The sequence below is a fragment of the Salvelinus alpinus genome, chromosome 35 (genome assembly GCF_045679555.1).
Source record: "Salvelinus alpinus chromosome 35, SLU_Salpinus.1, whole genome shotgun sequence".
Taxonomy (NCBI): Eukaryota; Metazoa; Chordata; class Actinopteri; order Salmoniformes; family Salmonidae; genus Salvelinus; species Salvelinus alpinus.
The window spans coordinates 17,578,049-17,592,425 of record NC_092120.1 but is presented as its reverse complement, the minus strand read 5'-3'; the positions used below and the strand labels follow the sequence as shown (position 1 = coordinate 17,592,425).

The 14,377-nt window shown below is 43.6% G+C and overlaps 1 protein-coding gene across 1 annotated transcript in view; it reads right to left on the bottom strand.

Moving 5' to 3' along the window:
• LOC139564381 (nucleolar GTP-binding protein 2-like) overlaps positions 1-14,377 on the bottom strand; it is a 40,298-nt gene that overhangs the window by 8,574 nt on the left and 17,347 nt on the right. The window contains 8 exon segments of the mRNA XM_071383859.1: positions 249-356; positions 1,025-1,183; positions 1,920-2,024; positions 5,765-5,893; positions 6,547-6,660; positions 11,999-12,157; positions 12,796-12,862; positions 13,149-13,333. Coding sequence (XP_071239960.1) covers positions 249-356; positions 1,025-1,183; positions 1,920-2,024; positions 5,765-5,893; positions 6,547-6,660; positions 11,999-12,157; positions 12,796-12,862; positions 13,149-13,333 — 1,026 coding nt within the window.

Genomic DNA, 14,377 nt, shown 5'->3' with positions numbered 1-14,377 from the left:
TCGTTGTCCCCGGCTGGAGCAGCTTTATCGATTTTTACTTGTCAAATAAATCTAATAAAAAAGATAGCTTGAACAAAGTCAATGTGACCATGCATGCACTCTTGGCAAGGCCTGTGATGATATTTTACGTTTAGGCAGAGGGTGGCAGACTACAACCAGAATATGTGCTAACATTACTGTTGAGAATGTCTCTTTATTTTCGTATGCGAGGAAGAGAGTTTTATTCCAGCCGTTCGTCCACCTCTCACCTCATGCTCTCCCTCACAGCCAGGGGGTTTTACGAAGAAGGGGATGCGTCCTCTCTGCCAGTCGTTCAGCACCATTTTGGAGACACAGGTAAGGTCTGGCTCACCACCCTGCAACAGATAATGCATTAGGGAAACATGAGAAGGAAATAAAGTAAGAATAAATGGAGTGTCCTTATATAGACCTTATATTCCACTCGGGATTTATGGGTTCTAAATAAGCTAAGTAAGCTTTAGGGTCAAGTTTTGAATTTCAAACTGATCCAAAAAATGGCCCATACAAAAACAGAGTGTATATTTAGGGAAGATAATTTTTACCACACAAAAGATAAATCCTGAATATAACACACACCTTTCAGGACTAAAGTATATTGTGACATTCAAATTCCCTTAACCACAAAGAGTTATAAAAGATCATTCAGGTAGATGAAAGATGGTCAGAATTGAAGACAAGCAGCCCAGGCAATGTAGCCTGGTGGTCTCAGATCTGTGTTGTCTTGCCAATCCATATGGTCATTAGCATGCCAAGCAACAACCATAAGAGCTGGCGATGAAGCACAAACGGATCTGGGGCGACCAACAGCCTACGGACAATTACCCTGTACCGTGACTTCAGCCCCCATTGATACACTCCAGGGTTATGTTAATTAAGTACCAAACGAGACAACTGACTGAAACAGGGAGGGACTATCCGGTCGTGTCCAATAAGAAACACTTGTTGTTTTCCGTTAAAATATTTTCCTACAGTGTGCACTAATTAATATGACCCAGGCAGTGACCTTGTGGAGTTTGCCCATGCGCATCGCCAGTTTCTCCAGGAAGTCCTCTGGGGAGCTCCAGGTGGGGATGCGGTACGTCTTCTGGATGTACTCTGGTTTGGCCCGCTCTAGCACTGCCGGGATATGCTCCTCCGGGTTACGGATCTTCTCCACTTGCACCTGGGAAACAGCAGTGAAGCATACAATGACAATGCTACAGGTTTAGACATGGAAGTATAAAAAAAAATGATCAGGGAGAAAGTTAGATGCACAAATATCATACCCCCAAGACATGCTAACCTCTCACCATTAGGGGAGGTTAGCATTTTTGGGAGTGGGGGGGGGGGGGAGTATGATATTTGTTCATCTAACTTTCTCACCCATTATTATTCACTATTCATTCAGGAATATCTGTAATCATGGTAGCATCCACATTAATATACAAGTGTTCAGAAACATTCTATTCACCATGAAAGTGACTCCAAAATGATCCATTATTTACCTTTAATTTCTATTGGGCACAAAATGATCTGAAACGCAACTTAAACAAACAGAAAAGGCATCCGACAAGTTTGGCGTCACAAGCTTGATGAAATCATTGCATGCTGGGAATATGGGACCAAATACTCACCTTTTGACGACCTTATACACAAGTGAATTTGTCCCAATATTTTTAGTCCCCTAAAAGTAATTTCCAAACAGATTACCCAACATGGTTGAAAATACCCTCAAATTAAAGCTGACCACTTTAACCATTTCAAATCCAAAGTGCTGGAGTACAGAGCCAAAACTATTTTCCACTGTCCCAATACTTTGAGCTCACTGTATAACCCTGCCTGCTCAAATAAAATAATAAAAAATGGTTTACTACAAACAAAACAACCATATAGATTATTGATGGAGAAAAATAACATACCACTCCTTTCAACACGATGTCGCTCTCGCTGTCTTCAGAGGGGTAAACTACACCAGGGCAGTCGATGAGGAAGATGCGTCGCATCAGGGTGATGTACTGCCACACCTGGAAGAAGAGACCGGGCCCAACATCAGCTAAATCACAGGGTCTAATGACTTTCTACTCAACCTATTCACAAGAACTCACCGGTTTGGGACAATTTCATTTCATTTGATAATGTAGCAGAAATAAAGACCCTACTGCATCAACATAAACAAAACAGATCTTAAAAAGAGGACAGACCCTCAGAGCGCACCGCAGAACTGTCCACATGTACTTTTCGTCAGCCAACAAGGTGAGTAGGACTAGCGACCAGCAAAAGCACTAGCTTTTGTCAATCTACTATCCCCCATAGTACAAAAGTTGAACTATTGTATTCTGCCATTAGCGGGAAAACTCCATTATCAAAAGTTACCGCAAATGTGATTATGCATTTAATGCTTTTATTATAAAGGTGCATTTTTATGGTGAAAATTATCTTCCTCAAACTTGAAACTCAGTTCTACAGCTGCACCATCGAGAGCATCCTGACTGGTTGCATCACCGCCTGGTATGGCAACTGCTTGGCATCTGACCGTAAAACACTACAGAGGGTAGTGCATACGGCCCAGTACATCACTGGGGCCAAGATTCCTGCCATCCAGGATCTATATAATAGGCGGTGAAGTGGAAGGCCCAAAATATTGTCAGAGACTCCAGTCACCCAAGTCATAGCCTGTTTTCTCTGCTGCCGCACGGCAAGCGGTACCAGAGTGCCATGTCTAGGACCAAAAGGCTCCTTAACAGCTTCTACCCCCAAGCCATAAATCTGCTGAACAATTAATCAAATGGCCACCGGACTATTTACATTGACACCGCCCCTCCCCATTTGTTTTGTACACTGCTGCTACTCGCTGTTTATTATCTATGCATAGTCACTTTACCCCTACCTACATGTACAAATTACCTCAACTAACCTGTACCCCCACACACTGACTCAGTACCGGTACCCCCTGTATATAGCCTCGTTATTGTTATGTTATTGTGTTACTTTTATACTTCATTTGGTAAATATTTTCTTAACCAACAGTGCAGTTCAAGAAGAGTTAAGGGCTTGTAAGGAAGCATTTCACGGTAAGGTCTACACTTGTATTTGGCGCATGTGACAAAAAAAGTTTGATTTGAAGTCGCCAAAAAAGGTATGCATCGTTTCTTGCCTTACACTGGGCATCATTCACAAGTGATAGGCTAATATTGTAACTCAAACTATTCTTGATTTAAATATTCTTTACATATACTAAATCAAATCTGAAATGTATTTTGATTTACAATGGACCATTACCATACACCTGTCTCGAAACAGGGGCAGGGGAAAAAAAATACATGTCATCTATGCTTAAATAGCAAATGGAGGATGCTTTCCCCGTGGTTCATTTTCATGCCTGCCAGGTAGGCTATACTCCTGTTGCAAAGACAAGCAATGTGCTTAATACTAGGAAAGTTGAGATATAAATATAGTAGACCTAGCCTATAGAAAGCTGATGGGATCCTCTTATTTTTAATAGAAGCCATCATTCTGTTTTCTCACGCAGTTGCATAGCCTATAGAAATGTTGACACTGAAAAGTCAAACATTTTAAAATACCTTTCAGACGGATGCAACGCTCTTGAAAAAGCTAAACTATTGTGGGGTGACCACCGGACATTCAAACGCTTTGATGCCAATAGTCATAACGCATGGAGAAGAAAAGGCGCAAATTAACTGCAAAAGACTTGAGAAGAATTAAACGTCAAGCTACCAGGAACCCATTATCCTCCAGCGCCACCATATTCCAGAACTGTAACCTACCTGGAGTGTCCAGAAGTACAAGGTGCTCAGAGACATGGCCAAGGTCAAGAAGGCTGAAACACGACCACCACTGAATAAGATTCAAAAGTTGAAGCGTCAAAATTGAAAGATCTGTCTTCAGGTATGTTTTTTTTTGTTGCCCAAAGGTTTTATGGACAGATGAAATGAGAGTGACTCTTGATGGACGGGCCCGTGGCTGGATCAGTAATGGACACAGGGCACCACTTCGAGTCAGGCGCCAGCGAGGTGGAGGACGGGTACTAGTATGGCCTGCTATCATTAAGGATGAGGTAGTTGGACCTTTTCGGGTTGAAGATGGACTGAAACTCAACTCCCAAACCTACTGCCAGTTTCTGGAAGATTCTTCCTCCAAGCAATGGTACAGGAAGAAGTCGTCAGCATTCAAGAAGGCCATGATCTTCATGCAGGACAATGCTCCATCACATGCATCCAAGTACTCCACTGCTTGGCTAGCCAGCAAGGGCCTCAAAGATGCCCCAATAATGACCTGGCCCCCTTCCTCACCTGACTTAAATCCTATTGAGAACTTCTGGGCCCTTCTCAAACCTGAGGGAAGACAATACACCTCTTTGAACAGCATTTGGGAGGCTGTGGTTGCTGCTTCAGCAAAAGTTGATCGTGAATAGACAGACTCCATGGATGGAAGGCTCATGGCAGTGATTGAATATTTTTGAAAGGCCAACATTTTTATTAATTGTCATTTTGTGTTACTTATCTGTTACACTTACTCTAAAAATGTAGAATAAACAAGTGAGTTGGGGGAAATTATTTTTGTAATTTAGTTGCTTAATAATTGTGCACACATATATTCCCCTGAGAAAGACAAAACTCACTTTTCCTTTGTTAAACACTCAGGTTTGAGGTAAATAACATTTGATTGACTGAAACCACTGTGTTTGATCAACAATAAAATGAATCCTGAGGAATACAATTTGCCTAATAATTGTGCACGCAGTGTACACTTGTCTGTCCAATGCATGTACATAGCTTGCCCGCTCCATAGCAAGCGGCTCTCTATCCATTGGTGAAGTAATTTAACGTATCGATTTCAGAGGTTTAAAAGGAACCCCAAAATAACGGACGAAATTGGAAAATTATTTCATTTCCAACCCCTGGTAAGAAGGTCTCCTGCTTTTGAGAGGAGCTTGCTACTGTACTGAGAATCACATTGCTTTCTCTTCTGCCTGAAAACCAATACTCATATCCCCATTTGGACAGCGGAAGGAAATATTTTACAAGCTTCTTTTTTTTTTTTTAAACACAGAAACAAACGCATTGCACATCCATTCAAACAACCGGGGTGTGAGAGAGTTAGAGACAGGAGGGCCAGCCTAATGCTGAACAAACTTGTTTGGCCACAGACAGGCAGGCAGACGCTAGCAGCCTCTGGCGAGAGCCACCTTGCATTGGGCGATAAACTCTCGCTGGTTACGCGCCGATCTGATAGATCCCAAAGGGGAGAAAAAAAAAACTTGGATCTCGTTTGCACGCTCACAGCTCTGGCAACAGACGGCCAACTCCGATAGCATCACCCTCAGTGGGGTTTCCAGACCTCCAGATCCACCGTTTGGTTCCAAACAGGATGAACAGGTCCAGAGAGAGGAAATGAAGGATGAGGGTTACTGTTTCTTGCTTTTTGGCCATGTCTCTGCCAGGTATCAGACGTGTATAATCGAGGCGGAGGGTTTAAATACATATACTTCAGCGCATCGTTGGGAAGTTACTTAGGATATAAGTAGCACACTGATACACAAACAATGCAGCCTGCAACATTCTATTCTGTGCTCTCTCTTAGCAATCAAGGGAATTGCGTGAGATCGTCCCCCCCTGCATTGGCCATTATTGAGATTACACGGACGTATGTACATTGCTCATCATGACACCCCAGGTATCAATATGGGCTTATGTTCAAGTGTTTTTAATTTAAAAAGGTATTTTTGAGGGGAACAATACCATACCTTGGTCTCACCGGCGAGGGGTGCCACGTTGCAGACCTTCTTGGAGCGTAGCGTGTTGATGACAGAGCTCTTTCCCACGTTGGGGTAGCCGATGAACCCAACGCTGATCTGCTTCTTGTCTGTGTGGAGCTGAAGAGGCAAAACAAGTTAAAATAGCAGTTTCCTGAACAACAGTCTATACTTAACCTGTCTTCAATTCCGGACAGCAACAACTCCAGACCACACTTTGATGTAGGCCAATACTAATAAAACATGTGATCACGTAATCTAAAAAAGCTTGTTTTCACCAGCAGAAAATAGCTACTGGAAGCAGATAAGTCTACACCATGGATCAAAAATCTGTCAAAACCAAGAGGTAGGCATAAATATTAGTCTCTAAACTTTTTCCCCAAAAGGTAAAATTCTAACAGCCATTGGTTTTTGTACAACCCGATCATGGCAACATTGGTATGTTTCCTACTCAACACAGTTATCTTAAACCCAACAGAGAAAATGTCAGCGATATACCTTTCAACTTGATTTATGTTAACTAAGCCTGTGCTCTCCTCTGAGCATCCAAGGCCCTGTTTTATGGCTCGTGCGTACCAAAAATAGCTTGGCAGCAGATGTGAGGACCCCGAGCGGAGCCGTATGCTCATAAGGGTGTTTAGAGTCGGGGGCCATGACAAAAGTTGGCCATTTGTACCAGCCTCTGCTCCTTAGGGACCTACTTTTGACCAAATGGGGAGGTTAGTTCGGTCCGTGTGGAGTGGGGGACTCGTGTGTGAGAAGGCGGTGCCTACCTTGCCAAACTGCCTGAGGAGTTGGATGAGGGAGCCCTTGCCGAACGAGTTGGTGAGGCTGGCATGGAAGGCCAGGGTGGGGTACTCTGCAGAGAGCACGGCTACCCAGCGTTTCTGGTTCGAAGACAACAAAACAGACAGACCTAAGTCAGACAGAGATGGACATACATTTACTCTATGTGAAATTGTAATTAGTTTGCACAGCACGTGTGTCAGTATGAAAGGAAAGTATGTCGATAGTAGTCTACAAACCAGGCGAATGTCAAACACATCAAATATCCTGCAAGTACGCACAATTCAGTTGGCCATTGAACAATTTATGTCTAGAAATGTATCATTACTCTAGGGGTCGGGCAGCATCTTCTCTGGTAGTGATGGAGTAAATAATATTTGAGGGGTGGTTACACAAGATTAGCACTGAAGAATAACCCATTTAACACAGGCACAAACAATGTGTCATTCCAATGTAAGTCTGACATTCATTCATAATGTGTGCTGAACAGTGCATCTCTAGTGTATTCTACTGGCACGACAGCAAAATCCTGCAGCACATCACGAAAACAGTTGGCGCGGACACCATCCTTCCTGTTTTGGTGACCCCCGAATCCACACACATGTTATTTGAGGCCACAAGCTATCCTTTGTCAAGGTAGAGCAAGCATGATACGGGATTGAAAAAATAAAGAGTTGTGGATAACTACTTACATAAAACTCCCGAGAACATCAACTCACTCCAGAAAACAATTGGCATAGAAGGCATTGCCAGTCTTTGATCAAACACTACTGAGCCAAATCAAACTGGTTTATTTTCCATCTGCCATAGTTGCTGGAACCGTGTTGAAAAAGACAATGTGAAAAGAAACTCAGCTGAGTACAGTTTGGGCCGGCACAATAGAGTGAACGGGGTCCATGTGTAGGCTTGGCCAGAGGTGTGGACTCGAGTCACACGACTTGGACTCGAGACGGACCCAAATCACAATGATGACTTGAGACGCGACTTGATCGAAAATAAAACTTGAGACTTGGAGCCTTAAGACTCTGGACTCGACTTAGACTTGGAAATTATCTGGGCAGGTTTTTGTCACTACTCACCATGCAGCCAGACAGCATCGCACTTGAAATAAAACTGATTGGCTAGTGAAACGCACACTCGGCCCTCTGATTGGACCAGCAAGCTCTCAATCAACACAGGTCGGGTGGGGGCGGAGCATCAAGCAACAATTATTAGCATAGCTGGTCTTACGGTATGTCAAAATTGCTTGGAATTGATAATTGAGTTTCGAAGCTTGCATTAGGAATTTGTTGCTAAATTAATTATTACATAAACAAAATAATGAAAAGGGCTGTCTGGTAGCCTCAATGGTCACAAAATCGTTTGTCTGTAGGACTATAAAAAGGTTCTATCTGCACAAAGCATAGTTCTGAGATATTGGGCATCAGATTTCACATACTAGATATCAGAACTGTTTTGTAGTGAATAATAATTTTTAAAACCCATTAAAAAGGTCCTCACCATAAAAAGGTACCTAAAGTACAGAGTATCAAAATCCTGCGACATTAGAAAATTATTGACCATCTGCAATTGCAGATAGATCTTCATGACTCAGAAATGTCAATCTTTGTTCAGCCATAAGTTTGACACTTCACCTATGTTCAGTTTTTAAGAAGCCTTTAGCTATTTGAATACATAAATTATAGAATAGCACCATTTTACCAAAATATAAAACATACATTTCTTTATTTTTTATTTTATTTATCCGTTATTTTACCAGGTAAGTTGACTGAGAACACATTCTCATTTACAGCAACGACCTGGGGAATAGTTATAGGGGAGAGGAGGGGGATGAATGAGCCAATCGTAAACTGGGGATTATTAGGTGACTGATGGTTTGAGGGCCAGATTGGGAATTTAGCCAGGACACTGGAGTTAACACCCCTACCCTTACAATAAGTGCCATGGGATCTTTAATGACCTCAGAGAGTCAGGCCACCCGTTTAACGTCCCATCCGAAAGACGGCACCCTACACAGGGCAGTGTCCCCAATCACTGCCCTGGGGCATTGGGATATTTTTCTTTTTAGACCAGAGGAAAGAGTGCCTCCTACTGGCCCTCCAACACCACTTCCAGCAGCATCTGGTCTCCAATCCAGGGACTGACCAGGACCAACGCTGCTTAGCTTCAGAAGCAAGCCAGCAGTGGTATGCAGGGTGGTATGCTGCTGGCAAATGTATTATGATCAGACGAATTACTGTTATCACTGAACAACGATGTGACATACTTGATTTTTTTTTTTAACCTTTATTTAACTAGGCAAGTCAGTTAAGAACAAATTCTTATTTTCAATGACGGCCTAGGAACAGTGGGTTAACTGCCTCGTTCAGGGGCAGAACAACAGATTTTTACCTTGTCAGCTCGGGGATTCGATCTTGCAACCTTTCGGTTACTAGTCCAACGCTCTAACCACTAAGCTACCTGCCACCCCTTTAAAGATTTCTGACACCGTTTTTTGCTTGTGTACCATTATTGCTGGTTAGACTAGCCTAAAACATACAGTGCCTTGCAAAAGTATTCACCCCCCTTGGGGTTTTTCCTATTTTGTTGCATTACAACCTGTAATTTAAATAGATTTTTATTTGGATTTCATGTAATGGACATACACAAAATAGTCCAAACTGGTGAAGCAAAAAGTATTATTACCTGTTAAAAAAATATATATATGAAAAGTGGTACGTGCATATGCATTCACCCCCTTGCTATGAAGCTCCTAAATAAGATCTGGTGCAACCAATTACCTTCAGAAGTCACATAATTAGTTAAATAAAGCCCACCTGTGTGCAATCTAAGTGTCCCATGATCTCAGTATATATACACACACCTGTTCTGAAAGGCCCCACAGTCTGCAACACCACTAGCAAGTGGCACCATGAAGACCAAGGAGCTCTCCAAACAGGTCAGGGACAAAGTTGTAGAGAAGTACAGATCAGGGTTGAGTTATAAAAAAATATCCAAAACTTTGAACATCCCACGGAGCACCATTAGATGCATTATTACATTGTTTTTAAAGAATATGTCACCACAACAAACATGCCAAGAGGGCCGCCCACCAAAACTCACAGACCAGGCAAGGAGGGCATTAATCAGAGAGAAACCAAGAGACCAAAGACAACCCTGAAGGAGCTGCAAAGCTCCACAGCGGAGATTGGAGTATCTGTCCATAGGACTAGTTTAAGCCGTACACTCCACAGAGCTGGGCTTTAAGGAAGAGTGGCCAGAAAAAAGCCATTGCTTAAAGAAAAAAATAAGCAAACACATTTGGTGTTTGCCACAAGGCATGCGGGAGACTCCCCAAACATATGGAAGAAGGTACTCTGGTCAGATGAGACTAAAATTGAGCTTTTTGGCGATCAAGGAAAACGCTGTCTGGCGCAAACCCAACACCTCTCATCACCCCGAGAATAACATTCCCACAGTGAAGCATGGTGGTGGCAGGATCATGCTGTGGGGATGTTTTTCCATCGGCAGGGACTGGGAAACTGGATGAAAAAGCGTGTAGACTTCTGCCTGAAGCCCATACACGCCGCAGTGTACATGTTGGACCCCAAGCATCCTGGCAAGAGCATCCTGTCGGGTGCAGCGATCAACAAGGCCTATCACTACCGTGTCTCGCCACCTTGGCCTGGATGACAGCAAGGTTCTTGGCAGTATGGCAAAGTACACTTCCAAGCAAGGGCTTTGGGATGGAGATGCAATATGGCAGTCGTGCCAACATATCTCATCAGCCACCTGGTCATAGGGACTTTGTGGATCTGAGGCTCTTTCCCCTGTTGCCTCCATCATCCTCCAAATCCCACCAACATCAGCCACCTCAGAGCGCAACTGGTCCTTGTTTGGGAACACACACCAAAGCACGCAACAGGCTGACCAATACAAGGGTTGAAAAATTGGTCGCCATCCAGGCAATTTTTTGGCTTTTTGAGCCTGACAATGAGCCATCCTTAACAAGGTTGGAATGTGACGTTGAAGATGAGGCCTCAGAGTCTGATGTTCAAGAGGTGGACATTGAGGAGGTCCAGAGAGAAGACATGGAAGCCTGAGAGGAAGACAACCAAAGCTTTAGTTTCTAGACTATCATTTTACAGATGTATGTTGAAAACGTTTTTGGGAGATGCGATGGATCAGTGGGGATCATTCAATATTCTCTTTCTTTTGATGTTCAGTGAAATCATCCCATGTTATGAGTCAACTAATTTAATTCAAGTTCAATTTGTATTCTAAATAGTTTTTGATTTCTATTGGAAGGATTTAATCATTTGCAATTATGTATACTTATATTTCTGTCTCCAACATGATATGGTAAATATATCCAATGCAAAAAACATCTACATTTAAATGGTATTAATATTAATTCCCTTATATTCCCGTTAATTCCCATATAATTCCCACAGAAAGTTTCCACATCTGAATATTCCCCAAAATGTGCAAACCTAGTTGTCCGTGGCTTATGCCTACCCATACCACAACCCCACCGCCACCACGGGGCACCATGTTAACAACGTTGACATCAGCAAACTGCTCGCCCAAACACGATACCATAAACGCCATCTGCCTGGTACGGTTGAAACCGGGATTCATTGCTGAAGAGCACACTTCTCCAGCATGCCAGTGGCCATTGAAGCTGAGCATTTGCCCCTGAAGTCGGTTACAACACCGAAAAGCAGTCAAGACCCTGGTGAGGGCGACGAGCACGCAGAGGAGCTTCCCTGAGACGTTTTCTGACAGTTTGTGCAGAAATTCTTTGGTTGTGCAAACCCAGTTTCATCAGCTGTCCGGGTGTCTCAGACGATCCCGCAGTTGAAAAAGCCAGATGTGGAGGTCCTGGGCTGGCGTGGTTAAGCGTGGTCTGCAGTCGTGAGGCTGGTAGGACGTACTGCCACATTCTCTAAAACGACGTTGGATGCGGCTTATGGTAGATCATTTCATGTTAATTTATCTGGTAACAGCTCTGATGGACATTCCTGCAGTCAGCATGCCAATTGCACACTCCCTCAACATTTGAGATGTGTGGCATTGTGTTGTGTGACAAAACCGCACATTTGGCCTTTGAAAAAGTGTGCAGGCCTTCTTGTTCTTTACTGGCTTTGAATTGTCCCCAGCACAAGGTGCACTGTGTAATGATCATGCCGTTTAATCAGCTTCTTGATATGCCACACCTGTCAGGTGGATGGATTATCTTGGCAAAGGAGAAATGCTCACTAACAGGGATGTAAACACATTTGTGCACAACATTTGAGCATATGGAACATTTCTGGGATCTTTTATTTCAGCTCACGAAACATGGGACCAACACGTTACATGTTGCATTGATATTGTTGTCAGTGTAATACGCATACACAATAATTATTACCCCCTACACATGCATTTGTCTCAGGATAGAGTAAAGGGATCTCTTACCGTGACCCAGGTAGGGATAAGGTCACACTTGTTGAGCACGAAGATCAGATGCTTCCAAGGCTTCTCCTTCCTCATGTAGGTCTCGATGCTCTGCGAGCGCGTACCCATGGGGTCGCGGGCATCCAGCACCTGTATGATGACGTCTGACGAGTCTATCACCTGTGGGTTAAGGAGTGATATTGAGAGAGGAAGACAGAGTCAGGGTTTGGGCATAACCAGGAGTGAGAGTTCGTAGTTGATCTAAACTCATCTCAAATCACTATATTTCAGAAGAAAAAAATTCAGTGATATAAAGGCGCAAGCATGACTGTCACTGTGGTCCATTTTTCCTCTATGGCAGTGACTGAGGATGCATGACTGCAAAGCCTAGTCAGACTGGCCTGCTTGTTCTTACAGGTGATACGCTCGCGTATTCAACCTCATCACTGCCTGCACACCCCAGCTCGCCATCACGGCTAAATAACATTTTAAAACTGATAGAGGTGCACAGAAAGAATGGAGAGAGAAAAGCAGATGTGTAGACTAATGGCTTGTTAGGGGATGCGGATGGCTGCTCACAGCTGTCACACGTGGTACTATTGGATGACGCATTCTGCTCTGACATATCGGACATCACGCTCTGAACATTGATATTCTATTTGTAGGAAGCGTAGGGATGCATTCTGTCATTCATTTCGATATGAGAAACATAGTGGCAAGTTTGCATCCCTGATACCTGCACCGTACACAGTATCTATTAGGAAATATCAAGGTGAACTAAAATAAACATTCCTAGATCAGATAGAAAGATGCTGTACCTTGTAGAGTTCTCCCCAAATCCTCTTCGACTGGCCCTTCTTGAAGATCTCCTCACGAGCGACCTCTCTGTGTGTAGATTACATACAGTGCAACAGGTGCCACACCCCAACATTAACCACAGACTGGAACTGCTCATGTGGTCCAACATACAGTCTAAAGCTAGGCTATATTATCAAAACAAAGAAAATGGAGTATCTATCATGGAATTGGGGTAGTAGTAAATAGAAAATGGTTAGTAGTTATTGGTATACCTGAAGAAGCCCAGTACGTTTGGAAGGCATTGTCACTGTCAGTCAAAGTGACATCAGTGACAGTAGCCAGTGACAAAATTAACAGGCGCTACTGCACTCACCTGACCCCATCGTCCTCTGTGACCAAGTCGCGGTCCTTCTCAGTGCTGTAGGTCTGTGCCAAGACCTCAGCCTGTTCTGCCAGGTCCTTCACGTCTCCCACCATCAGGTTGGGTCGTTTACGCTGCGCCTTGGGCCCGAACGTGGTCTCAAAGCCCTCGGTGTCCAGGATGTGTACCTTAGAGTTCTGCAGAAGACGGTGGCCAAGGGGATGAGACGGGGAGAGATAATTTAGACAGAATTGTTTGACAGACTGCACTGGTTAGATAACAGGAGGAGAAACAGGGGCTTTTGCAATCTATTTGAGAGGCCATTCTATCACAGCTGCTTCCTGAGAGAAGCAACAGGAGGGAGACATTAGGAAGACAGACAGGGGGAAGACTTTACGATAGATGTGAAAGATGGATGTGGAAATGTGGGACGATAGATGCGATTATGTCTGTGCTGTACTCTCTTATTATGGTCTTCAAATGGGTGTCTGAGCTCTATAACCATAAGTGTCCTCAAAATGTCTGCAAGTTGTTCAGCTGCCTTACAGACAAACCACAACCCAGGGGGCTGGAGAGGAGCAGTTCTGTGCTCGCCCAACAGATTTACGGCCGCCTGCGTTGTATCACAGTGTGGCTTTGTAATGCTGCATGCAATGCAAAATAAATGCTTCCGCTAAAGCAACAGTTTCTTTCTCTCCTTCTCTCTCGTTGCGAAGAAACAAGCAGAGTAAAAACCCAACGGCTTGGAGGGGGTAACAGTTGGAACACAACTCTTGTGTGGAACAGTAGTAGAGAGAAAGAACAGTGATGTAGAATTCCATGTGTGTTCCGTGTGAGGTATAGGTTAGGTTATAACTAGTTGGAGCAAACTGCAAAGCTTTATGCGACGGAGCTGGTGGCCATGTTCCAGGGGTTCTACCAATAAACAACGGTGGAGAACAAACACAGCACACAGAACCTCAAGTATGCAGTGAAACTGTCAATAAACTGCATTGTCTGAGCCAGATCTGATTAGGAGTTAAATTATCCTCCGACACAACCGTAAAAGGTAGCCTTAGTCCTATTGCAACACGGAGAGAGAGAGAGAAAACAAACAGTTTTACGGATCTTGTCAAAAGCAACGATGTTTAAGATTTCAGCTTCACCTTGACCATCCGCCAGGATGTTTTAGAGGTTGTTCTTTCTAAAACGATGTGTCCATCACCTCCAGGTTCATTCTTCCACCCCTTCTGGTCTTGTTT